The 27,224-nt window shown below is 57.3% G+C and overlaps 1 protein-coding gene across 1 annotated transcript; it reads right to left on the reverse strand.

Moving 5' to 3' along the window:
- Window positions 1–13,244: 13,244 nt before the first annotated feature.
- Window positions 13,245–25,415, reverse strand: LOC142917149 (semaphorin-4C-like). The gene is made up of 13 exons (XM_076061856.1): window positions 25,321–25,415; window positions 24,598–24,654; window positions 23,986–24,084; window positions 23,137–23,248; window positions 22,436–22,543; window positions 20,872–21,017; window positions 20,284–20,456; window positions 20,047–20,191; window positions 19,527–19,728; window positions 16,200–16,321; window positions 15,070–15,233; window positions 14,675–14,736; window positions 13,245–13,887 (listed from the first exon to the last, which is right to left on the reverse strand). Exons 2-13 carry the CDS (start codon window positions 24,628–24,630, stop codon window positions 13,325–13,327), a joined length of 1,929 nt encoding a protein of 642 aa, XP_075917971.1. The 5' UTR covers window positions 24,631–24,654; window positions 25,321–25,415; the 3' UTR covers window positions 13,245–13,324.
- Between the last annotated feature and the right edge of the window lie 1,809 nt (window positions 25,416–27,224).

Below are 27,224 nucleotides of genomic sequence, written 5' to 3' on the forward strand. Positions count from 1 at the left end.
CTATACACTAAACTACTATACACTACACTATACACTACACACTAGTACTGTACTAGTGTAGTGGAGTAAATAATACGCATAGGAATTGGCCATATACAGTACATACAGACAAGGAGAACGGGTCACATGAGGTCGAACAGGTGGTCGAGTCGTAGGTGGCGTAAACAACCCGAAGTAATTAAGGGAGTCATGGCACGAGGGCTGTGATTGGTTGAGAGGCTGTTAGAGTTAAGTGGTGGCGTCTGGATGTCTGATGAAGGGGACAGGTGCGGGCTGGCGGGAGACGGCCAGCGAGCCACGTGGCAATTAAGGCTAATGCGAGAGGGGATAAAATGCGAGGTGGTTTGAACGGAGAGGAGTTGCTGCTGGGGAGTTGTTGCTGGAGGGTTGTTGCTGGGCAGTTGTTGGCGAGAGGTGAAGAGATACAAAGAAGACAGCTGGAAATGTTAGGGAAGAATAGATAGAGAGCCGGACCCCAAAGACAGTAAATAGCGATAGGGGTGAAGAGATACGAAGAAGACAGCTGGAAATGTTAGGGAAGAATAGATAGAGAGCCGGACCCCAAAGACAGTAAATAGCGATAGGGAGAGTCAGCGTTAGCAGAGATAGAGTCCCTGTGTGTGAATAGATGGAAGTCACTGCGTGTGAAGAGATAGCGGCGATACTGTGTGTGAGGAGATAGAAGACGAACTACTGTGTGTGGAAGGGAAGACACTGTGTGTGAAGAGATAGGCGAAGAAACACTGTGTGTGGAAGGGGATGCACGGACGATGCTGAAGTAAATCGGAGTGTCCGAGTTAGCGGAGCACGGAGAGAATTACTGTGTGTACGGAACGATGGAATAAAAGTGACGGCGGAAAAAGAGACGGTTGTCGTCCGAGTGAATTCACGGCACTATATTTGGTGTCAGAAAAAGTACGGAACACGCCACGATGTCAAGGAAAGCGGAAAAGAAGAGAAATGTGCCAGTGGACTCGGGCGGCGACAGCGACAACGACGATTTGCAGCCCGGCCAGATGGCCGGCAGTACTCCGGACGGTGACAGCGGTTCGGGTGGTGCTGAAGGCCCGGGATTGCCGGAGGATTGGCGAGTCCTCATGACCCAGTGGGAGGCCAGAATGGAGAAGTTGTCGGAGGAATTCCAGAACTTCTTGACGGAGAACCGCATTCAACTACCCGTACCGGGTCCACCACCGGAGGTTGCCGCTCAGCCAGAGCGGTTGGAAGAAGATGACGATGAAGACGACCAGTCGGAGGGTCCGCCACGACGGCTACACGTACAACGATTAGAGGCCAAGGTGGGAGATTGGACGGCATTCATACGAAGATTCCATGCGGCTTACGAGTCCCTGAAGTGGACGGAGAGTGCCGCGTTACGAGCACTGCCGACGGCATTGGATGACGACTCCTTGGCGACGTTTAACGGACTCCCTACCGCTTTCAGAAAAACATTGGACGGTGCTATTGCGGCAATGAGGAAGGTCTACGAGCCGCGGTCGGTCGCCAAACGTCGATTTCAACAGAGGAAACGGGAGGCCACGGAGTCCCCCCTGGCATTTCGCAGCGCCTTGCTGGCCCTCGCCCAGGTTGCGTACCTGGCGATGGACGAGGAGGGCTGGGACTCCCTGCTGCAAGAGAAGATGTTACAGCTGGCAAAGGAACTGAAAGTCGTCGTCGCTCCCGGACAAGCATGATGACGACGACGTGTCATCGTTGCTGATCGCCAGGAACATACAAGTCAACCTTGATATACGAGACGAATCAGCGGAGGCGGTAGCGCAGCCGTCGCTGACGAACCCTGCCGGGGCTGCGAGCACGGTGGCGGTGGTGGTGGACGAGGCGTCGCCGATGGCAGCGGCGGCCGGAGTGTCGACCGGAGACCGACGGCGTCGTCCCGGGGCATATGGAGACGGCGTGCATCGGACATGCTACGAGTGCGGGCGGAGGAGTCATCTCGCCCGCGACTGCTGGAGACGAAGAGGTGGTCCTCCGTGGACGCCGAACAACTACGGCGGGCGGTTCCCCCAAGACCAAGGATCCCGGGTGAGTCGAGATGCATTCAATACACGGCCGCCCTATCCACATCACTCATCCGCGTCATCTCAACCGTATTCATCGGGTTCGGATAGTACGCATAGCCGGGATATGTGGGGCGCGTTGGTACATCGTGTGTTGGGGGCCGCGCCGGGATCGTCGGATGTGATGGCATGTATTCAAGGTGTTATCGTACGGGTTATTGTGGATACCGGGGCATCGGCAACTCTCATTTTGTTGCAAACTTTTCGGTCGCTGCCGACGTCGCCTGGATCGTTAGCTCCAGTGGAAGGGCCATGTGTAGCGGCAAACGGGGGTAGTTTGGGCATTATGGGCTGTGTGGTTGCTACAATTCAAATTGGGGAGGTTATTGTGACAGGAAGTGTTTTGGTTTCAACGGCCTTGGCAGTACCATGTTTGTTGGGCACGGATTTTTTGCAAAAGATGCCAATTAAGATTTCAGTGGAAAAAGGTTGTTTGGAATTACCGTCGGGGAAATGTATGAAATTTTTGGGGACGCCTTCGAAATTTGCGGTGGCGAACGCTGTGGTGCAGGCCGTGGTGAGCTGCACCGTGCGCGTCCCGCCTGCATCGCAAATATTGGTACCGCTACGGTTAAAGAAGGAATTGCCTTGGGATGAGCTACAGGAGGGAGTGCTGTTGACACCCTCAAATATTGTGCTGTTGACACCCTCAAATATTGTGATCCCTTCATTCAAATTGTAAACGCGGGGCACGAAGAGGTTGTTATTCAAGGGGGCACTACGTTGGTGCACGCAACGGGTGCGCCGGGTCCAGAAACAAAAACATGTTTTGCTACGGGGCAGGATGAAATGTTGTCAAGGGAGGAGGACAATCCGGAATGGTTAAGGGATCTTTACGTACAAAACCCAGAGTTATCGCCTGTGCAACGGTCGAGGTTGCATGCGTTGCTAGTGGAATTTAAGGATGTGTTCAGTTCAGGGAAATACGTGGGTCGAACGACGTTGTTGCAGCATCGTATTGACACAGGGAACGCACCCCCGATCAGGTTAAATTCACATCGTGTAGGTCCTCTTGAGAAAGAATGTATTCGGCGATCTGTTGACGAAATGCTAGAGCAGGATATTATCGCCCCATCGTCCAGCCCGTGGGGAGCTCCTATTGTCCTTGTTAAAAAACGTGACGGAACCATGCGATTTTGTGTTGACTATCGGAAATTAAATAAAGTTTCGGTGGCGGAAGCATACCCGCTTCCACGAATTGATGATTCGCTGGACGCCCTGTCCGGTGCCAGAATCTTTTCAACCCTCGATTTGTTGTCGGGCTTTTGGCAATTGCCCCTGGATAAAGAGTCAAGACCTAAAACGGCATTTCGGACACCACAAGGATTGTATCAATTTAACGTGCTCCCGATGGGACTCCACTCAGCGCCGGCGACCTTCCAGCGATTAATGGAACTCGTGTTGTCGGGCCTGCAGTGGGAGTCATGTTTGATATATTTAGATGATGTGATTGTTTTCAGTAGGAATTTCGATGAACATTTGCAACGGCTGCGCGCTGTTTTTGGCAGAGTGCGGCGCGCTGGATTGAAATTTAAACCACAGAAGTGCCAATTGTTGAGAACATCGGTGAAGTATTTGGGGCACGTCGTTAGTGCGTCAGGAGTGGCCACTGATCCGGAAAAGATGAGTTGTGTGCGTACATGGCCAGTGCCGAAAACAGCAGGGGAAGTGCGTAGCTTTGTGGGCTTTGCATCGTATTATCGGCGGTTCGTTAAGGATTTTGCCACGATTGCTCGACCATTGCATACGCTGACCGGGAAAGGTGTAAAGTTTCAATGGGGGATTGCTGAACAGAAATCGTTTGAAGCGTTGCGGGCCGCACTGGCGGACGCACCGCCGTTGGGATACCCGGATTTTACGAAGCAGTTTATACTTGACACGGATGCCTGTGATACGGGCATAGGCCCGGTTTTGTCACAAATGGTTGATGGTGTCGAGAGAGTGGTGGCATATGGCAGCCGGGTGTTATCACCGGCAGAGCAAAAATACTGTGTGACGCATAGAGAATTGTTGGCGATTGTCCATTTTGTTCGGCAGTACCGACCGTATCTGTACGGCAGGGAATTTTTGATGCGCACTGATCACGCGGCACTACAGTACTCGCTGCGCATGGATCAGCCATCGGGGCAGATGGTTCGCTGGCTTGAGACCCTCCAGGAGTACTCTTTCACGATCCAACATAGGAAAGGAACGCGCCATGTAAACATGGATGCTTTGTCGAGGTTGCCGCGACCGGCTGAGACGTGTCGGTGCGCAGAGGGCTCGCTGCGTTGCGGGCCGCCGCTGCAGGAGGTTCCGCAAATGGTCGCTGCAGCGGGTTCGGGAGTGCCAGGGATAATCCCTGGAGCAGAAATTGGATTGTTGGGGTTGTCATTGAAACAGTGGAAGCAACTGCAGGTAGAGGATTCCTCGCTGACCAGGATGAGGCTGCGTGCCTCTCATTCAAGGGGATAGGAGGATTGCCCATTTTTGATGTTGACGGAGGGGTTGCTTGTTCGCTGGGATGTGGAAGCACAAAAATAATGTATTGTTGTCCCGAGGGTGTTGCGGGGGAAACTCATTAACGAGATACATGAGAAATTGATGCATTTGGGGGAGAAGAAGACCGCGTTGACAGTGGGAAATTAATTTTACTGGCCGGGAATGTTTAATGATGTGAAACAGCATGTAAAAGCGTGCCAGGAATGTGCGCAGAGGAAAGCGCCGGCACGGCCATATCGTGTCCCATTTCAATTGATTCAAGTTTCGAGAGTGAACGAAATTGTGGCACTAGATATTTTGGGTCCGTTCCCCGTCACCCCCCGAGGGTACAAATATTTGCTCGTCGGGATGGAATACTTAACTCGTTGGCCGATGGCATGGCCGCTAGTAGACCAGTCAGCGATGTCGATCGCTGAGGCTTTCTTGAAAGGGTACGTCTTAGATAAGGGGGCCCCGGAACAATTGCTTACTGACCAAGGCAGAAATTTTTCATCGAAATTGATTAAAGACGTGTGTGACTCGCTGGGGACCAAAAAGATCCGGACGTCCCCGTACCACCCGCAGACTGATGGGATGGTCGAGCGGCTGCATAGGACGCTGACGTCCATGCTTTGTCACCAAGTAAACATCGCTCATGATGATTGGGACCTGCATGTTGCAGCGACGCTGGCCACGTATAGATTGGCCCCGCATGCCTCAACGGGGTACTCGCCATTTTTTCTAATGTATGGACGGGAACCAGAAGCGCCGGCTATTGTTAAATTGGGAATTCGGAAGCGAGAGAAATCTACGACGGTGCCTGCTCCAATGCAGGTAGCTTTAGATTGTCTGAGGGAAACCCGGGAGGCTGCATTTAAAAATACGGCATGACAACAAGCCGCTAACGAAAGATTGTACGGCAGGCAGCAGCCACGAGAGCCGTGGAGTGTTGGAGATAAAGCCTGGTTGCACTGCCCCATGGTGCCGGTGGGAACATCCCCAAAGTTTCACTACCCCTGGCAGGGGCCCGTTGATATTGTGGAGGTTTTACGGGATCAGAGTGTGCGAATAAAATTCGGTCGTCGGACATGGTTTGTTCACCCGTCGCGCCTGAAGAAATTTGTGTTACCATATGACGCGTCATCCCCCATCCGAGAGCGTCCTGTATTGGATGTGTCCGACGAACCTGTGGGGAGGTCACAAGTGCGCGTGTCCCAGAGATCTGCCCCCCGTGTGCCTGCAGGATCGCCCCTTTCGGGCAGGGTTGCTAACCGGACGCCGACTGAACGGCCACAGATCCGGACCAATGTCCGTCCCGACCGGGAACGACGGACAGCCCCGCCAGCAGAGTGTCGCTGGGACAGGGATGGGCGCAGGGTGGAGCCCAGGAGCGCCCCTCGTTGGCGAGACGAGCGAGGCCCTCCCTTACCGCAGGGTTTCCCGTGCAGGGGAGATGGGCCGGCAGTGGGAACCCGTTCCAGGAGAAGTACACTACGTTGACTTTGGGGGGTTTGGGGATTCTGTATAAAGGTGTTGTGTGAGTGTCATTGTGTGGTGCGTTGGGTGGTTGTACAAAATGGTTATGTGCTGCGAGTGCGTTCTGTATATATGTTATCATCGTTCTGTCCGCTTCACGCCACTACTCCAATTCGAGTATAGCGTAGCCGGGGACGGCTAGGTTCTTTCATTACGGGGGGGGGGGGGGGGGGGTGATGTAGTGGAGTAGAAAATACACATGGGTAAATTGGCCATGTACAGTACATACAGTGTGGGTCATGTAAGGTCGGGCAGGTGATGAAGTCACGGGTGGTGTAAGCAAGCCAAAGTAATTAAGGGAGTCAAGGGACAAGGGCTGTGATTGGTCGAGAGGCTGCTAGCGTTAAGTGGCGTCACGGAGTCTGGGCCGTTGGACAGGTGCTGAGCAGGCGGGAAAATGCCAGCGAGACACGTGGCAATTAATTAAGGCTGATTGGAAAGGGGATAAAAACGCTAGTTGATTTGGACGGCGGGGGAGTTGTTGGCGAGAAGTGGAGACAGCAGCGGGTAGAGAGAGATGCGAAGAGGGAAGCCGGCAAGTGTTAGTGGGAAATAGATTGAGAGCCGAAGCCAGAGGACAATAAATAGCGATAGCGAGAGTTAGTGTTAGCAGAGTGGAGATTACGGTATAGGTAGGTACAGGGAGAGTTAGCGATAGATAAGTCACTGTATGTGAAGAGATAGACAAGTCACTGTGTGTGAAGAGATAGACGAGTCACTGTGTGTGAAGAGATAGACAAGTCACTGTGTGTGAGGAGATAGACTGGTCACTGTGTGTGAAGAGATAGACAGAGTCACTGCGTGTGAAGAGATAGACGAGTCACTGTGTGTGAGAAGATAGAGATAGAACCACTGTGTGTGCGGGGAGAGAAGAAGAGACTGTGTGGGGAGACAAGGAGTATGAGCGGACGGTGCTGAGGGGAATTCGAGTGTTCGAGTTGGCGGAGCGCGGAGAGGAGAAATTATATAGTGTGTGTGTGTGCGGAACGATGGAAATAAAAGTGACGGTGGAAGAAAGGCGATTGTCGTCCGAGTGAATCCAAGGCACTACATATGTATGCAGTTGGTCACAGATGATACAGTTAAAAAGGGGTAAAATGTCAGATGGTTTCTCAGAAAAGGTACACTTTGTAATGTTAATACTTCCACTACCTATACCATTCAGATTAATATACTGTTATTAATGAGATGGAATGGAATGTTATTATAAACCAATGTGGACGCATGTTGTTTACCATGTTTAAATCTATTAACACCCTATGGAAACAATCTACAATTTCTTAAACATCCGTAAATGCAACAAACCTTAAACACCAACCTTTAAACGCCAAACCTTACACAGCAACCGTTACACGCCAACCCTTAAACGCATATTTCTTGTGTTAAGGGTTTGCTTTAAAGAGTTGGCCCTTAAACGCAAACCTTTAAACAACCTTCAAACGCCAACTCTTAAACACCAACCCTTAAACGCCAACCATCAAACACCACCAATTTAACGCCAACCCATAAAACCGACCCTTAAACACAACCCTTAAAAACCAACACTTAAAACCGTGTTTAACAGTTTGCGTTAAAGAACTGGCACTTAAACGCAAACCTTTAAACACAACACTTAAACGCCAATTCTTAAATGCCAACGCTTAAACTCCAACCCTTAAACGCAAACCATTGTGTTTCACCATTTACGTTTAAAACGCATATACTTAAGTTTAAGGGTTTACGTTAAAGAGTTGACCCTTAAACGCAAACCTTTAAATACAACCCTTAAACGCCAACTCTTAAACACTAACCCTTAAACTCCACCCCTTAAATGCAAACCATTGTGTTTCACCATTTACGTTTAAGGGTTGGCCCTTAAACGCAAACCGTAAAACGCATCTACTTGAATTTAAGGGTTTGCGTTAAAGAGTTGGCCCTTAAACGCCAACTCTTAAACACAACCCTTAAATGCATATTTCTTGTGTGGGTTGAAGGGGGAAGTTTTCCTCGCCACTAATTTTAGCTGCGCCCAGGAATTGAACCGAGATCGCTGGGTTCATGGTGCAGTGTTGCCAACCACTGAATAAGAACTCCACCCCAATCAGCCATTTGTCGATTTACTCCAATCAATATCCACTAGAGGGGCTCTCTCAAGCGGGGGGAGGGGGCGTGGGCGCTGCGGAGAGCGATCGTGGTGGTGGTGATGGTGTCAGTGGTCCTGGTAGTGTTGGTCCTGATGGTGGTGGTTGACCTGCTCTAGAAAACCTTAACTGGAGCGGTCGATGCCGCCGTAGAAACCGGAGAAGCTGAAGCACGCAGAGAAGGGCGGCCGCAAACACGTGGAGCTGGATCCTGACCCGGGGGCCGCCAAAGAAAGGCCGCAGGGTTGAGGAGCGAGCCAAAGAGGCCAGGGAAACGGGTCACCATCATCATCGCCATCATCGCCGGCATCATCATCACAGCAATCATTGTCATTGTTTGCGTAGTTAGTAGTTACTCCTGCATGTGTTGATTTGCTGTGTGTGAAGACCGTTGTTTTGGTTTTGGCTGTTTTGTAGACACTTCCTTTTGATGTGTTCCCCATGTGTGGTCAGGTGCAGAGATGTACGTGTACGTGTGTAAGTGTGCGTGCACTTGTGCGGAGCGTTAGTGTCGCGGTTAGCGCACTACGCCATAAACCCGGTGACCCGGGTTCAATTCCCGCTCACGGCCAACACCCAGTGACGATTATCTGAACCGGTCCCGGGCCTCCCCTAGGTCGACTCGGCCTCAAATGAGTACCTGGTGCGGTGTGTAAACATCGCCACCGGGGAGACAAAGGTGGTCGGGCGCGGTGCTGGCCACCCACCCCCTCGTGTGCTGTTCCGACCTTCGTAGGTGCTCGCTAACAGCACTTGCCCCTACAGTCTGTTAAGGCTATTCAGGGGATCTTCATCTTTGTCTTTTTGTGCGCTGGTGCGAGCAGTAGTGCAGCTGTTAGCACACTGCCCTGTGAACCCCACGACCCGAGTTCAAATTCCCACTCACGGCCAACACGGTGACTGATATCTGAACTGGTCCCGAGCCCTCCCCTAGGTTGGCCGAACCTTAAAAAATTTAGTACCTGGTGCGGTGTGCAAAACATCAACGGTGGGGAAACAATACCGGTCGGGGCTTGGTGCTGGCCACCTTACCCCTTCGTGTGCCACGTCAGCCTGAATAGGTGCCGACTTGAAAGCACTTGCCTCGGCAGTCCGCTACAGGCGTTTGCCTTTGATGTGCGGTGGGCGACGGCAGGCTGACCGACAGCGACGCGAAGGGATCCGCAGAGGAGCAGACGTCCCAGGACGACGAGGAGGCGGGTGAGTGACAGGCGACGACGGAAGGAAAAAAAATAACTTTTTATTTTTTCACCAGGAAAGGGCCTACTGGAGCGACGCGGCTCTTTTTCAGTAAGTGGCCTGGCTGTCGCGACCGGCAGCTTCATGAGAAAGTGGCTCGTGATCGCACGCAAAATTAAAGCAGCCAAAGTACAGCAAAACCTTGGATTGCGAGTAACTTGGCCTGCGAGTGCTTTGCAAGACGAGCAGAAATTTTAACTAAATATTAACTTGATAAACGAGCGAGGGTCTCGCAACACGAGCGGTGTACGTGTAGACGCTTTGTACTGCTGAGCGCCACGCGATTGCAACCGACGTACGAGTGCTTTGACGTACGAGTGCTTTGGATTACAAACACGTTTCCGGAACGAATTGTGCCCGCGATCTAAGGTTTCACTGAATCTCTTAAACGCGTGACGTTGATTCTACGAATGCAGAGGTGAAAACATTTGCCGCTGGCTCACCACGGCGCGTTGCTGCCGCCGCCTTGCCCGCTCCGTCTGCCGTTCCACCACAGCGACCGTCGAGTCGACGAATATCTCGCGCGCCGGCAACGCTCGCCGTTCGGCGTTGTGCACCGGCACCGCCCTGCTCGCCGTGAAGCTCCGGCAATTCCCCCTTTCTCGCCAAGTCCATCCGCTTCCGGTGACAACAAAAATAGCCATGTCGACTCACAGCGCGGCGCCACCATCCGCCGCTCGCTCTCGGGCAGAGAGAGCGGCCCACTCGGAGGCTCGAGGAGGAATCACTGACGAGCGGGGAACGCAGCAGCCGGCGCCTAAATGTCACCCTGAGCTCTGCAGTCCTCTATATATGAAGGGTGTTATCGGCCAATCAATGAGTAATTATCCACGTGAAAGGAAACCGGAGTGCCTGGACGGAACCCACGCATTCGAAGCCCAGGTCCGAGCAGTCGATGTTGTAGTTGTTGTGGATGTTGCTGGTGGTTGTGGTGGTTGTTGGTGGTGGTTGTGGATGTTGTGGATGTTATAGTTGTGGATGTTGTGGATGTTATAGTTGTGGATGTTGGTGGTGGTTGTGGATGTTGGTGGTGGTTGTGGATGTTGGTTGTGGTTGTGGATGTTGTGGATGTTATAGATGTGGATGTTGGTGGTGGTTGTGGATGTTGTGGATGTTATAGTTGTGGATGTTAGTGGTGGTTGTGGATGTTGTGGATGTTATAGTTGTGGATGTTGGTGGTGGTTGTGGATGTTGGTGGTGGTTGTGGATGTTGTGGATGTTATAGTTGTGGATGTTGGTGGTGATTGTGGATGTTATAGTTGTGGATGTTGGTGGTGGTTGTTGGTGGTGGTTGTGGATGTTGTAGTTGTGGATCTTGGTGGTGGTTGTAGATGTGATAGTTGTGGATCTTGGTGGTGGTTGTGGATGTGAGAGTTGTGGATCTTGGTGGTTGTGGATGTGATAGTTGTGGATGTTGGTGGTGGTGGTTGTGGATGTTGTGGATCTTGGTGGTGGTTGTGGATGTGATAGTTGTGGATCTTGGTGGTGGTTGTTGTGGATGTGATAGTTGTGGATGTTGGTGGTGGTGGTTGTGGATGTTGTGGATCTTGGTGGTGGTTGTGGATGTGATAGTTGTGGATCTTGGCGGTGGTTGTTGTGGATGTTGTAGTTGTGGATCTTGGTGGTGGTTGTGGATGTGATAGTTGTGGATGTTGGTGGTGGTTGTGGATGTTGTAGTTGTGGATCTTGGTGGTGGTTGTGGATGTTGCAGTTGTTGTGGATGTAGTGGTGGTTGTGGTGGATGTTGTGGTGCTTATGGTTGTACTCGATGGAGCTGCTGTTGATGTACTGGACGTTGTGTTTGTGGATGCGGTGGCGTTTGCGGATGAGGTGGCGGTTGCGGATGTGGTGTAAGTTGTAGCTGTTGGCGGTGGTTGTGGATGTTGCGGTTTTAGTGAAGGGTTGTGGTTGGAGCGGCTGTCAGACGCGTTGTGCGCGTCGCGCGTTCACGACCCGCCGCCGTTGCGCGTCCCCAGAGCCGCGAGCCGATGCCAAGGTACAGAAGCTCGTCAATGACATCAAGCTCGCTCTCAAGCTCAACAGCCTGGTGAGGACACCCGGGGGTAGCGGGTGGGTGGGGGGGGGTGGCCCCATTCATAATAATCCCCGTGGCTAGCGAGTCGCGCCGTTCCCGCGGCGTGGGGCCGTCATCACGGGGCCAGCGCGCGGCCGTGACCACGACCGGCCTGGCTGGACCGGAGCGCCTCCGTGGCTGCACCGACAGCGGCATCACAGACACCGCCGTGCACCTCCAAGAAGCAGCTCAAGGCTCTCTCACCTGGTTCAGCCTCTCACCTGGTTCAGCCTCTCACCTGGTTCAGGCTCTCACCTGGTTCAGCCTCTCACCTGGTTCAGCCTCTCACCTGGTTCAGCCTCTCACCTGGTGCAGCCTCTCACCTGGTTCAGCCTCTCATCAGTTCAGGCTCTCACCTGGTTCAGCCTCTCACCTGGTTCAGCCTCTCACCTGGTTCAGCCTCTCTCCCATTAAGGCTCTCATTCAGGCTCTCACCTGGTTCAGGCTGTTACCTGGTTCAGGCTCTCACCCATTAAGGCTCTCATTCAGCCTCTCACCTGGTTCAGCCTCTCACCCATTAAGGCTCTCATTCAGACTCTCACCTGGTTCAGGCCGTTACCTGGTCAAGCTATCATCATTTCAGGCTCTCATTCAGCCTCTCACCTGGTTCAGCCTCTCACCTGGTTCAGCCTCTCACCCATTAAGGCTCTCATTCAGGCTCTCACCTGGTTCAGGCCGTTACCTGGTTCAGGCTCTCACCCATTAAGGCTCTCATTCAGCCTCTCACCTGGTTCAGCCTCTCACCCATTAAGGCTCTCATTCAGACTCTCACCTGGTTCAGGCCGTTACCTGGTCAAGCTATCATCATTTCAGGCTCTCATTCAGCCTCTCACCTGGTTCAGCCTCTCACCTGGTTCAGCCTCTCACCCATTAAGGCTCTCATTCAGGCTCTCACCTGGTTCAGGCCGTTACCTGGTTCAGGCTCTCACCCATTAAGGCTCTCATTCAGACTCTCACCTGGTTCAGCCTCTCACCTGGTTCAGCCTCTCACCCATTAAGGCTCTCATTTAGACTCTTAGCTGGTTCAGCCTCTCACCTGGTCAAGCTATCATCATTTCAGGCTCTCAACGGGGTTCAGGCTCTCACCTGGTTCAGCCTCTCACCCGTTCAGGTGGAGGGCTAATGCTAACGGTTCGTGCGCTGCGTTATGCACCTGGAGAGCCGAGTTCGTTTCCCGCTCGCAGCCAACACCAGTGACCATTATCTGAACCGGTTCTGGGCCTCCCCTAGGTCGACTCGGCGTCAAACGGTGCGGTGTGTAAACATCGCCCCCTACGCTTCACAGCGCTTGCCCCAACAGACTGCGCGAGCCATACGGAGGCGCTCTGCGTGCGCGTGCAGGACACCAAACGGTGCCTCGAGTACTTGGATGAGCCGAACAACTCGCCGCAGCTCGGCCTGCAGCACGGCCTGCAGAAGCACACGGAGGTGGCGGCCAATGCCACGCAAGGTGAGGCCCACCAGCCCCCCAACTGCCCCCCGCAGGACTTGCTGATCCTCGCCATCACATCCTCCAACCCACACCCCCACTCGCCCCACCCCCCCCCCCCCCACTCGCCTTCACAACCCAGCCATCACACAGTTGCCGTACGGTCTCTGTCGATCCTTTCAAGCCGGTTGAGTTTAACCAGGCACCTTCAAACCACCATGGAATTTCTACGTCTCACTCCTACTTCTCCGGCTCGCGAGGGCATCGCAGTCCCCATCCGCCCCCCCCCCCCCGCCCCCCCCCCGACACCTTGCGCTTCGGCGTCCGCGTCTCCCCTCGGCGAGAGACCTCCGAAGGGTCCCCACCGCCCCTCGTGACGAGGGAGCCCTCAAGGCGTCGCTGGCGGCGCGTCGGCAACGTCGTCCGCGCCGGGCGAGCACGGGAAGGCGGCGTTTGGGAAGAAGCGCCTCTTCGCGGCGACCGCCGCCGCCAGCACGAGCGTCGCCAGCAGGCCGACCAAAAACCCCGGGCCGAACCCCGGCGGGGAATCGGACGCGGAGGCGTCTTTACCGGGCACGCCGTGCGCCGACTCTGACGTGGCCGCGGTGCCCGTCGTTGGGTCCGGCCTCGCCTGCCGCCCGTTTGACTTCCGCTCGGTTTCGGAGGAGGAGGCGGTCGACGACGAGGAGGAGGAGGAAGAGCCCGGAAGCTGCACGGTATAGCCGGCGACGAGGCGCCGGTGGCCGCCCTCCTCGGCCCAGCACAGGTATGTGCCCGTGAGATCCCGGGGGGCCGGGGGGGCGCCCTGGCGGAGCAGCAGGCCCGCCCGGGGCAGCGGCTGCCCCGGGGCCGGGCCGGAGTCTCGCTCCCAGGAGAGGCGAGCCAGGCGGGAGGGGGGGGAGCAGGGCAGCAGCAGCAGCGGCGCCAGCGCCACGCGGACGGCCACCACGTCTGCACGCGACGCGGGGGCGGCGGAGACGACGGTGAGGACGGGACAGCGGAGACACGGGGAGGGAGAGACAGCGGAGACACATGGAGGGAGAGATATGGGGAGGGAGAGACATGGGGAGGGAGAGACAGCGGAGACACGGGGAGGGAGAGACATGGGGAGGGAGAGACAGCGGAGACACGGGGAGGAAGAAACAGTGGAGACACGGGGAGGGAGAGACATGGGGAGGGAGAGACACGGGGAGGGAGAGACATGGGGAGGGAGAGACACGGGGAGGGAGAGACACGGGGAGGGAGAGACACAGGGAGGGAGAGACAGCGGAGACACGGGGAGGGAGAGACATGCGGAAGGAGAGACAGTGGAGACACGGGGAGGAAGAAACAGTGGAGACACGGGGAGGGAGAGACACGGGGAGGGAGAGACACGGGGAGAGAGAGACACGGGGAGGGAGAGACACGGGGAGGGAGAGACACGGGGAGGGAGAGACACGGGGAGGGAGAGACAGGGGGAGAGAGAGACACGGGGAGGGAGAGACACGGGGAGGGAGAGACACGGGGAGGGAGAGACACGGGGAGGGAGAGACACGGGGAGGGAGAGACACGGGGAGGGAGAGACACGGGGAGAGAGAGACACGGGGAGGGAGAGACACGGGGAGGGAGAGACACGGGGAGGGAGAGACACGGGGAGGGAGAGACATGCGGAAGGAGAGACAGTGGAGACACGGGGAGGAAGAAACAGTGGAGACACGGGGAGGGAGAGACAGCGGAGTGCAGCGCGGTGAGCACCGACCTGGCGGGTGAGCGGAGCAGAGCGTCGTCGCGTCACCACCGCTCACGTCCTGCAGCCACGACCTGTGGGGAGGGTGGGGGGGGGCACACAGGGGAGGGGGATGGGGGAGCGGCGGTGCAGCGGTCAGCGCTACGCTGCGCTACGAGCCCGGCGACCCGGGTTCGATTCCCGCTCACGGCCAACACCCAGTGACGATTATTATAACCGGTACTGGGCCTCCCCTAGGTCGACTCGGCCTCAAATGAGTACCCGGTGTGATGTGTAAACATCATCACCGTCGGTGTAGTGCTGGCGGCCCACCTCCTCGTGCGAAGTTCTCGCTAACAGTCTGCGAAGGCTACGGGGGGGGGGGGGGGGGGGTGTCTTTGTCTTTGTGCGATTGCCGCCCCGCTCACCCGGCGCCGGTCTCCCCGCCGTGACGCCTGCACAGCCTCCGCTGGGGGTCCCAGGCGCAGCAGGGATCCCGCGCCAGTACGCAGTCCCAGCACGCGCGGTAGCGGCCACAGCGGCACACGGGCAGCTGCACCACCCCCGAGGGGCCGGCCACGACCACCGAGGTCTGCGCCGCACGTACACGCCGCACGTACACACCGCACGTACACACCGCACGTACACGCCGCACGTACACGTCTCACGTACACGCCGCACGTACACGCCGCACGTACACGTCTCACGTACACGCCGCACGTACACGCCGCACGTACACGTCTCACGTACACGTCTCACGTACACGTCTCACGTACACGTCTCACGTACACACCGCACGTACACGCCACACGTACACACCGCACGTACACGCCGCACGTACACGTCTCACGTACACGTCTCACGTACACGCCGCACGTACACGCCACACGTACACACCGCACGTACACGCCGCACGTACACGCCGCACGTACACGTCTCACGTACACGCCGCACGTACACACCGCACGTACACACCGCACGTACACACCGCACGTACACACCGCACGTACACACCGCACGTACACGCCGCACGCCGCACAGGACCGCACACGCACCGCACGCGAGCTTGCGGTCAGGCTCGGCCACGCCAATAAACGCCACCAGTCGGCGGGCAGAGATAGCGAGCGCGCCACAGTAGTGGCGAGTACTTGAGACTAGTAGCGAGTTGCACCGTTCCAGTGGGTGAGTTGTGAGTTGTGAGTGCACCGCACTAGTTGTGAGTTGTGAGTGCACCGCACTAGTGGGTGAGTTGTGAGTTGTGAGTGCGCCGCACTAGTTGTGAGTTGTGAGTGCACCGCACTAGTTGTGAGTTGTGAGTGCACCACACTAGTTGTGAGTTGTGAGTGCACCGCACTAGTTGTGAGTTGTGAGTGCACCACACTAGTGGGTGAGTTGTGAGTGCACCACACTAGTTGTGAGTTGTGAGTGCACCACACTAGTGGGTGAGTTGTGAGTGCACCGCACTAGTTGTGAGTTGTGAGTGCACCGCACTAGTTGTGAGTTGTGAGTGCACCGCACTAGTTGTGAGTTGTGAGTGCACCGCACTAGGAGGGGTCACCTGGTCGTGGGTCAGCACCATGGACAGCACCGGCTCCTGCTGCCCCAGCGCCTGCAGCTCCTCCACCAGGTGAGGATCTCCGCGCGACTCCGGCAGCACGGCGCGGTGCAGCGCGCCCGCGTCTGGGGGGGCGGCCGAGACGCGGCACAGACACACGCACCCATTCAGGGGCCGGGGCCCAACACTGGGAATTCAGGGGTGTGTTGGGGGTCTCTGTGTGTTGGGGGTCTCTGTGTGTTGGGGGTTTCTGTGTGTTGGGGGTCTCTGTGTGTGGGGCTCTGCGTGTGTTGGGGGTCTCTGTGTGTTGGGGGTCTCTGTGTGTGGGGCTATGCGTGTGTTGGGGGTCTCTGTGTGTTGGGGGTCTCTGTGTGTTGGGGGTCTCTGTGTGTTGGGGGTCTCCGTGTGTTGGGGGTCTCCGTGTGTTGGGGGTCTGCGTGTGTTGGGGTCTCTGTGTGTTGGGGGTCTCCATGTGTTGGGGGTCTCCGTGTATTGGGGGTCTGCGTGTGTTGGGGGTCTGCGTGTGTTGGGGGTCTCTGTGTGTTGGGGGTCTGCGTGTGTTGGGGGTCTGCGTGTGTTGGGGGTCTCCGTGTGTTGGGGGTCTGCGTGTGTTGGGGTCTCTGTGTGTTGGGGGTCTCCGTGTGTTGGGGGTCTCCGTGTGTTGGGGGTCTGCGTGTGTTGGGGGTCTGCGTGTGTTGGGGGTCTCTGTGTGTTGGGGGTCTCCGTGTGTTGGGGGTCTCTGTGTGTTGGGGGTCTGCGTGTGTTGGGGGTCTGCGTGTGTTGGAGGTCTCCGTTTGTTGGGGTCTGCGTGTGTTGGGGGTCTCTGTGTGTTGGGGGTCTCCGTGTGTTGGGGGTCTGCGTGTGTTGGGGGTCTCTGTGTGTTGGGGGTATCTGTGTGTTGGGGGTCTCTGTGTGTTGGGGGTCTCCGTGTCTTGGGGGTCTCTGTGTGTTGGGAGTCTCCGTGTGTTGGGGGTCTCCGTGTGTTGGGGGTCTGCGTGTGTTGGGGGTCTCTGTGTGTAGGGGTCTATGTGTGTTGGGGTCTGCGTGTGTTGGAGGTCTCTGTGTGTGGGGGTCTCTGTGTGTTGGGGGTCTCTGTGTATTGGGGGTCTCTGTGTGTGGGGGTCTCTGTTTGTTGGGGGTCTGCGTGTGTTGGGGGTCTCCGTGTGTTGGGAGTCTCTGTTTGTTGGGGGTCTGCGTGTGTTGGGGGTCTCTGTGTGTTGGGGGTCTCCGTGTGTTGGGGGTCTCTGTGTGTTGGGGGTCTCTGTGTGTTGGGGTCTCCGTGTGTTGGGGGTCTCTGTGTGTTGGGGGTCTCTGTGTGTTGGGGGTCTCCGTGTGTTGGGGGTCTCTGTGTGTTGGGGGTCTCTGTGTGTGGGGGGTCTCTGTGTGTTGGGGGTCTGCGTGCGTTGGGGGTCTCCGTGTGTTGGGGGTCTCTGTGTGTGGGGGGTCTCTGTGTGTTGGGGGTCTGCGTGTGTTGGGGGTCTCCGTGTATTGGGGGTCTCCGTGTGTTGGGGGTCTGCGTGTGTTGGGGGTCTCTGTGTGTGGGGGTCTGCGTGTGTTGGGGGTCTCTGTTTGTTGGGGGTCTCCGTGTGTTGGGAGTCTGCGTGTGTTGGGGGTCTCTGTGTGTTGGGGGTGTCTGTGTGTTGGGGTCTCTGTGTGTTGGGGGTCTCTGTTTGTTGGGAGTCTCTGTGTGTCGGGGGTCTGCGTGTGTTGGGGGTCTCTGTGTGTTGGGGGTCTCTGTTTGTTGGGGGTCTGCGTGTGTTGGGGGTCTGCGTGTGTTGGGGGTCCCTGCGTGTTGGGGGTCTCTGTGTGTTGGGGGTCTGAGTGTGTAGGGGTCTCTGTGTGTTGGGGGTCTCCGTGTGTTGGGGGTCTGCGTGCGTTGGGGGTCTCCGTGTGTTGGGGGTCTCCGTGTGTTGGGGGTCTCTGTGTGTTGGGGGTCTGCGTGCGTTGGGGGTCTCTGTGTGTTCGGGGTCTGCGTGCGTTGGGGGGTCTCCGTGTGTTGGGGGTCTCCGTGTGTTGGGGGTCTCTGTGTATTGGGGGTCTCTGTGTGTTGGGGGTCTCTGTGTGTGGGGGTCTCTGTGTGTTGGGGGTCTCCGTGTGTTGGGGGTCTCCATGTGTTGGGGGTCTCCGTGTATTGGGGGTCTGTGTGTGTTGGGGGTCTGCGTGTGTTGGGGGTCTCTGTGTGTTGGGGGTCTGCGTGTGTTGGGGGTCTGCGTGTGTTGGGGGTCTCCGTGTGTTGGGGGTCTGCGTGTGTTGGGGTCTCTGTGTGTTGGGGGTCTCCGTGTGTTGGGGGTCTCCGTGTGTTGGGGGTCTGCGTGTGTTGGGGGTCTGCGTGTGTTGGGGGTCTCTGTGTGTTGGGGGTCTCCGTGTGTTGGGGGTCTCTGTGTGTTGGGGGTCTGCGTGTGTTGGGGGTCTGCGTGTGTTGGAGGTCTCCGTTTGTTGGGGTCTGCGTGTGTTGGGGGTCTCTGTGTGTTGGGGGTCTCCGTGTGTTGGGGGTCTGCGTGTGTTGGGGGTCTCTGTGTGTTGGGGGTCTCTGTGTTTGGGGGTCTCTGTGTGTTGGGGGTCTCCGTGTGTTGGGGGTCTCTGTGTGTTGGGGGTCTCTGTGTGTTGGGGGTCTCTGTGTGTGGGGGTCTCTGTGTATTGGTGGTCTCTGTGTGTTGGGGGTCTGCGTGTGTTGGGGGTCTGCGTGTGTTGGGGGTCTCTGTGTGTTGGGGGTCTCTGTTTGTTGGGGGTCTGCGTGTGTTGGGGGTCTGCGTGTGTTGGGGGTCTCTGTGTGTTGGGGGTCTGCGTGTGTTGGGGGTCTGCGTGTGTTGGGGGTCTCTGTGTGTTGGGGGTCTGCGTGTGTGGGGGTCTCTGTGTGTTGGGGGTCTCCGTGTGTTGGGAGTCTCTGTGTGTTGGGGGTCTCCGTGTGTTGGGGGTCTCTGTGTGTTGGGGGTCTGCGTGCGTTGGGGGTCTCTGTGTGTTGGGGGTCTGCGTGTGTGGGGGTCTCTGTGTGTTGGGGGTCTCCGTGTGTTGGGAGTCTCTGTGTGTTGGGGGTCTCCGTGTGTTGGGGGTCTCTGTGTGTTGGGGGTCTGCGTGTGTTGGGGGTCTCTGTGTGTTGGGGGTCTCTGTGTGTTGGGGGTCTGCGTGCGTTGGGGGTCTGCGTGTGTTGGCGGTCTCCGTGTGTTGGGGGTCTCCGTGTGTTGGGGGTCTGCGTGTGTTGGGGGTCTCCGTGTGTTGGGGGTCTCTGTGTGTTGGGGGTCTCCGTGCGTTGGGGGTCTGCGTGCGTTGGGGGTCTCCGTGCGTTGGGGGTCTGCGTGTGTTGGGGGTCTCTGTGTGTTGGGGCCCCCCCACCTGTGCCCAGCAGCAGCGTCCTCCAGCTCTTGCCGTCCAGCGCCGCCATGTCGACCACCAGCAGCCGGTTGTAGGCCACTCCCGGCACCAGCAGCCAGGGCCGGCCCCCCTCGGCCTTCACCGCCTCGTCCATCAGGGGGTGGTCGGAGACGAAGTTGAGCGTCTCGGAGGGCAGCGTCTGCGAGTCCCAGCCCAGGGGACACTGCGAGGGGGGGTGGGGGGGAGCGGACGGCCGTGTGTCCTAGAGAGTGCTGGAGTCCACACCGCGTGCACAGCGAGCGCCGCGTGTACAGTGACGTGTACAGTTACGTGTACAGTCACGTGTACAGTCACGAGTACAGTCACGTGTACCATGACGTGTGCCGTGACGTGTACAGTGACGTGTACAGTGACGTGTACCGTGACGTGTGCCGTGACGTGTACAGTGACGTGTACCGTGACGTGTACAGTGACGTGTACAGTCACGTGTACCGTGGAGTCTACCGTGGAGTCTACCGTGGCGCGCACTGCCGGTACTCACGTCTCCGGGCCGTTGTGCGGGCAGGGCCCCCGCGTAGGGGGCCCACCGCCGGTCGACCCCTCCCCGGTGCTTGAAGCGTCCGGAGAAGACGCGCCGCACCTCGTCCACGCGGTACGAGCAGACGGCCGAGACGGCGCCCCCGCCCCTGCAAGGACGCCCGCGGCGACCGCGCGTCAGAGCCCGCGGCGACCGCGCGTCGGTACCCGCGGGGCGTGGGGCGGAGGACGAGTCGCGCACCAGCGGTCCGTGTAGAGGGCGTAGAACACGGTGCCGGGCCGGCCACGGAGGCCGCGGGTCGACGCGACGTGCCGGAGTCCGGCGAACGCCGTCCCTCCCAGCGAGCAGTCGAGCCGCGACTTGAGGAACGTCGTCCACTTCCTCTCCAGCTTCTTCAGGCCGCCCGTGTCACCCTGGGGAACGCGGGACGACGACGTTCCCCAGCTCGTCCTTCGCACGGGGCAAGTACCGCGGGCAAGCGCCGTAAGCGAGCGGCCCCCCCCCCTTGGTGCACGGCCATGGCGCACGAGGCGGGGTGGACGACCGGTAACCGCGCGTGGCGCCGACGCTTTACACGCGACCGCACCGGGGAGGCCCGGGACGGCTTCATGCGTGCGTCACCTACGTTGCCGTGGGAACGCGCAAAACTCCACCCGGAGAGTCGCCCGAGTTCTGGAATTGACCCCCAGGCCCGCTCCTCCGGCCGCGAGGCGCCGGCGGCGACCGCCGCGCTGCCACCCTCCTGCCCCCCGTCGTGCCGCGGGGGTCAGCACACCCGCGTCTCTCCCTCTCTTCGTACCCCCCCGCCCCGCCCCGACGCCTCCTCACCGTGCAGACGCGCGCGACCCTCGGCACCACCACCCTGGAGTAGAAGTCGAACTCCATGGCCGTCTCCGAGAAGAAGAAGTAGACCTTGTTGTCCTGCTCCCGCGACTCGCTCTCGTTCACAAACTCCGACGCCACGAACGTCGGGTCTGCGCGGCCAAGACACCAACAACAACGTCAACAACAACGCCGACAACAACAACAACGCCAACAACAACGCCAACAACAACGCCAACAACAACACCAATAACGTCAACAACGCCAACAACAACGCCAACAACAACGCCAACAACAACGCCAACAACACCAATAACGTCAACAACAACGCCAACAACAACGCCAACAACAACAACGCCGATGTCAACAACGCCAACAACGTCAATAACAACACCAACAACGTCGACAACATCAACAATGACAACAACACCGACAACAACAACAACAATGCCGACAACAACACCAATAACGTCAACAACAACGCCAATGACAACGCCAACAACAACACCAATAACGTCAACAACAACGCCGACAACAACACCAACAACGTCAATAACAACACCAACAACGTCGACAACATCAACAATGACAACAACACCGACAACATACAACAACAACGCCGACAACGTCGTCGTGCGTGCACGTGCAGTCGACTCTCGATCATCCGCGGGCGGTTTATCCGATTTGCGGATTAACCGCGCGCACCTAAAAACAAGTGCACATTGATACACTTGTTTTTAGGTGCTTAAACCAAAAAATATGTTCTCCATGTGATCGCCTCAATTTTCTTAACTTAAACATAATTTATACCCCAAAAGAGTAAAACCTTGGGATTGCGAGCACAATTCGTTCCGGAAACGTGTTTGTAATCCAAAGCACTCGTACGTCAAAGCACTCGTACGTCAAAGCACTCGTACGTCAAAGCACTCGTACGTCGGTTGCGATCGCGTGACGCTCGGCAGTACAAAGCGTCTACACGTACACCGCTCGTGTTGCGAGACCCTCGCTCGTTTATCAAATTAATATTTTGTTAAAATTTCTGCTAGTCTTGCAAAACACTCGCAAGGCCAAGTTACTCACAATTCAAGGTTTTGCTGTATTAGTGCTTTTTTTAGCATAGAGATCCGTGGAAAATGGTTCTAAATTTTTTATTATCCGCTATTTTAAATTATCAGCGGCCGTCCTGCCAGTCATTATCATGGATTCTACTGCGTTTTAGTTATCGCAGCGGCTGAGCGTAGGCCGACTCGAAGGGGCAAAAATCACAGGCGTAAAATTGTAATAAAGAGTCAGTCCGATGTTTGTCAATCCCGGCCCCTCTGCCCCTCCCCCCCCGCCGATTAATATAATCAATAATAATAATTTATCACGCGGAGAAATAATCGACATCCGTCGGGACAGCAACCGCCGCGTGTTCGCCGTTCCCTGCGGCCGGCGTCGCGGGGAGCGGCGTTGACGGCGTGCAGAGTCACGGCGCGGCCCACGCGCAAAAGTCTGCGGATTTGAATTTCTACACAAATTGGCGGGGGGTGGTGGGGGGAGAGAGAAGGGGGGGGGGGGGCGAACTCACTGTACAGCCAGCTGCTCGTTAGCTCGCTGGACATGCTGCTAGGGCTCCGCTGCACCACCGACTCGGTGCCCAGGTAGTTGCTGCGCGTGCCCGAGTAGAGCTCTCCTCCTGCAGAGGGAGGGGACGCGATGCCGCCGTCACCGTCACGGCCGTCGCTCTCGTCGAGCGTAACGCTTCCACCGGCGTCGACGCTCGATTAAAGATTAGAGACGGGGGGATGGGGGAGACTTTTTTTCACGTGGGGAATGTTGAGTTTTCCATGGAGGGTTTCGGCAGGCGTGCGCCCGATGATAAAAACGAACGAATTTGCCGGCGCTGCGCGGCACCGGCCGGCGCAGCCGAGAACGGAGACGCGAGACGCGGCCCCCGAATGCGGCGACGCACGGAGCTCTCCAACCGCGAGATCGCCGCGATCCCTCTCCGCTGTGGTCCCCCGCACTGCCGCGCTGTCTCCCTGCAGCCAAATCAGCCGGGAGGTCGACGGGACGGCCGCGATGACTCGAGCAGGGGTGAGGTGATGCAGAGGGTGCGTAGGATGCGGTGGGTGGGTGGGTGTAGGATGCGCGATGCGTACAGCGGTGTGTGCGTGGGATCTTTAGTGTGGCGTGCGGGTAAATGCAGAGCGTGCGTGTGGTGAAGCGAGGTGTGTGGTGTGGCGTGGGTGAGCGGAGGGCAATGTGGGAGCTGCGATGGACACGCACCGGTCATCAGCGAGGTGTGCCTCTGCTCGGGGTCAAAGGGGCACTTGCCCCTGCCGTTCTCCTCCATCACGGTCCCTCCAGGATTTTTCACAAACGAGAAGTCGGTTACGTTCTACACGCGGGGTCGCACGGGGGGGGGGTCGCACGGGGTCACAGCCACAGGTCACGCCAGCACGCGTGAACTCGTGCCAGAACGCACACCGGCTCCCATCAACACACAACAAAGCACTAACGTGCACTTTTAAATCATCTAGATTGAAAACTCTTTTTTTTATAACAGTTTTTTGTGTTTAGTTTGTTGTCCTTCCCCCACACCTCCGATTAGCACGGTTGGCTACGTGCGGTGCAAAAGAAGTTCAACAGACACGGTAATATTCACCCACACAAGCCAATGCAGAAACACTACAACACCCCAAGGTGCGTGTTCATAGTGTGGTGCGCTAACCACTGCACGACTGCTCCACCAATAAATACAAAGATCCCCCACCGTGTAGCCTCAACAGACTTTGGGACAAGTGTTGTTCACGAGCACCTTGGAAGGCCGGCGCGGCACACGAGCGGGGGGGGGGGGTGGGTGGCCAGCACCACGCCCGGCCGCCTTTGTCTCCCCAGTGACGATGTTTTACCGCACGCCGCCACGCCGGGTGCTCGTTTGAGGCCGAGCCACCCGAGCGGAGGCCCGGGACCGGTTCGGACGACCGTCACCGGTGAGAGGGAATCGAACCGCGCACGCTCGGGAACACCCACGGAACACCCACGGAACCCCACGGAACACCCACGCACGCGTCCCCACCCCCCCTGGCGCGTGGCGGCGGCGGTGGCGGAGGGCGGGGGGGCGGCAGCGCTCACGATGTAGGCGCACTTGGGCTGGAAGGCGCCGGTGCCGCACGCGTACAGCCGCGTGCCGTCGAGTCGGTGCAGCACCCGCACGAAGTTGAAGCACTCCCTCTGCGGCACAGGGCGTCCCTCACGCTCGCACCGGGCCACCCCTCACGCTCACAACGCGGCCCCCCATTCTCACGCTGACGACGATTGGACCGCACGCGCCCACGAGACCCTAACGGGACACACCGGGGTTTCCCCGCAGCGTTATGGAATCCACACGGTCGCAATGCCACCGCCCCCTCCCCCCCCCCCCCGTGGATGTAAAAGGATTGGGGCGCCACGGTGGCTGGGAGATGTTAACTACCTCGCCCGGTGCGCAGGAGGCCGTGGGTTCGATCCCGACCCTGACGCCCGTTCTGTATTCGGAGTTTACGGTGTCCCTCCTCGTGGTCGCGTGGATTTTTCTCCGGGTCCTCCGGTTTTTCCTCCGCATTTATAAACGTGTTCAAGAGTATTTGGCTGCTATCAATTATTTCCACGTGATAAGCCACATCGTTGAGCTATCATTTGTGATAGCCAGGCTGCATCTGAATAAAATAGCTATATTTAAGAAAAGCGTGCATTAGTTTACGGTACCTGGCTGTTCCTCTTCGACTGACACATCTTCATTTGGCTGTCAGCCTTCCAGGAGAGCTGATGAGAGAGATAGAGGCAAACAGACACAGAGGCAAGAGGGTCACGGCCAGATACGAGCGCTCGAGAGACGGACACGCAGACGGGCGGCCGAACAGACGCACAACGCAGTCATACCGATGGTCAAGCAGACGGCTTGACAAGCACAGGCGTTCACAGACACAAACACAGAACTCTGGGAACAACAACAACAACGCTACTCAACACGAGGCGTCACGATGTCGAGGGAAGCCCATGGCCGTTCACGCCGCCCGAGCCTTCAACAGACGCCTCAAAGAGACGAAGGTTAAACGCGGGGAGGTCACCCGCGTGAACCCGAGGTCGCGGCATCAGAGGTCACGGGGTCAGGATTCACGGGCCGGCCCGAGGTCGCGAGTCTCAGGACCTGTAAGTCACCGAGTCCCTGGGTCACGAGCGTCGGGGTTCCGTCTCTCCGGAGGTCCCCGTTCTCTACGGAGGTCCCCCTGGCTACGGCGGTCCCCTGTTACCCCCGGATCCCCATCCACACATCCCCCAGATCTCTCCGGGTCCCTGTCCCCCGGGTGCCCTTCGGTCCCCCGGCTAGTGGCGTCCCCCCAGATCCACGTCCCCCGGGTGCCCCCACGCCCCGGGTGCCCCGGCTAGGGGGTCCCCCCGGCCGCTGGCGGGGTCCCCCCCCTCACTCACGGCGGGGTGGAGCTCGCGGGAGACGTTGCGGGCGTCCAGGGCGAGGATGGCGTCGCGCGCGCCCACGTAGAGCGCCGAGCGCTGCGGCACCAGCAGCAGCGGCCGACACGTTGGGCACGGCGCGGAAACTCATCGCCGCCTCCCGCGCCAACTCTGAAGGGGTGGGGGTGGGGGGAGGGAGCGGGGCGGGGTGGGGTGAGGCCCTTGCAATGACAGAAGTAACCGATGGTGCGAAATCATTTGCATGCGGCGCCGTTTCCCCAGGTCGAACGTATGTCCGCCCCCCCCCCCCGCCCCTCTAGTACCCGATTAGTGCCGGCAGCAGCGGATCGCCGGTGGGGAAAAAAAAAAAAAATTGCCTGCACGCCGCTGCGTCGCAGTCGGCCTCACGTGGCCGCCGGGCAACAACGAACGGGTCGCGAATTCGCGGACGGCGCGGCACACCGCCGCCCGTGGGCCGCGTGAACTCAAGCGGGGGGAGGGGGGCGAAGCTGGTGCTGCGGAGAGCGGTCGTCGTTGCAGTCGGCTCGCTCCGCCGCTAAACCGGCGAGCCAAGTTCCATTCACGCTCACGCCCGACACCAGTGACGCAATTATCCAAAGCGGTTCTTGGGCCTCCCCTAGGTCGACTCGGCCTCAAATGGGTACAGTGGGGGAGACAAAGGCGGCCGGGCACGGTGCTGGCCACCCACGCCCTCGTGTACCACCATGCCCACGGCCTTCATGGGTCCCGCTACTCGCCAACGGCGCTTGCCCCGAAGGTGTGTTCAGGCTACACGCGGGGGGGGGGGGGTAATCTCTGATGGGCCGCCACTGCTGCTGCTGAGAGATAATCATCGGAGGCGAAATTTCCACCGTTCGTTCCGCTGGCATCACGGCGCCGTGTTAACAACACCTCCCACCGTGATCACAATTGTTGCTATCGTCACAATTGTTACTATCGTCACAATTGTTACTATCGTCACAACTGTTACTATCGTCACAACTGTTACTATCGTCACTACTGTTACTATCGTCACAATTGTTACTATCGTCACAATTGTTACTATCGTCACAATTGTTACCATCGTCACAATTGTTACAATTGTTACATCGTCACAATTGTTACCACAATTGTTACTATCGTCACAATTGTTACTATCGTCACAATTGTTACTATCGTCACAATTGTCACTATCGTCACGATCGTCACTATCGTCACGATCGTTACTATCGTCACGATCGTCACTATCGTCACGATCGTCACTATCGTCACGATTGTCACTATCGTCACGATTGTCACTATCGTCACGATTGTTACTATCGTCACGATTGTTACTATCGTCACGATTGTTACTATCGTCACAATTGTTACTATCGTCACAATTGTTACCATCGTCACAATTGTTACCATCGTCACAATTGTTACCACAATTGTTACTATCGTCACAATTGTTACTATCGTCACAATTGTTACTATCGTCACAATTGTTACTATCGTCACAATTGTTACTATCGTCACAATTGTCACTATCGTCACGATCGTTACTATCGTCACGATCGTTACTATCGTCACGATCGTCACTATCGTCACGATTGTCACTATCGTCACGATTGTCACTATCGTCACGATTGTCACTATCGTCACGATTGTTACTATCGTCACGATTGTTACTATCGTCACAATTGTTACTATCGTCACAATTGTTACTATCGTCACAATTGTTACTATCATCACTCCGTCTCCTCCTCCCCAGCATCCCCCCCCACACCACCGGGGGAGGGGGGGGTTGAACAGGCAGCGAGAGAGCGAGCGACGACGGGAATGCCGTGCCTGCGGAGAGGCCGGTGGCATCGCGCGACTTATTTATTCTCGCGCGAGCTTGGGAAGAGGCGGGAGATGACAGGAGGGAGGAATTCCAGGGC

The sequence above is a fragment of the Petromyzon marinus genome, unplaced genomic scaffold (assembly GCF_048934315.1).
Source record: "Petromyzon marinus isolate PM22_M1 ecotype Great Lakes invasive population unplaced genomic scaffold, UKy_Petmar_22M1.pri1.0 PM_G_Scaffold_43, whole genome shotgun sequence".
Taxonomy (NCBI): Eukaryota; Metazoa; Chordata; class Hyperoartia; order Petromyzontiformes; family Petromyzontidae; genus Petromyzon; species Petromyzon marinus.

Bases quoted from the DNA above. Each gene is read 5' to 3' on its own strand.
- LOC142917149 (XM_076061856.1), bottom strand. From the start codon at position 24,630: ATGAAGATGTGTCAGTCGAAGAGGAACAGCCAG. The intron at 21,018-22,435 runs GTGAGTTCGCCC...TTGGCCGCGCAG, and splicing joins AACGAGCAGCTGGCTGTACA to ACCCGACGTTCGTGGCGTCG. The intron at 16,322-19,526 runs GTGGGGGGGCCC...CCGCCCCCCCAG, and splicing joins GACGCTGCTGCTGGGCACAG to ACGCGGGCGCGCTGCACCGC.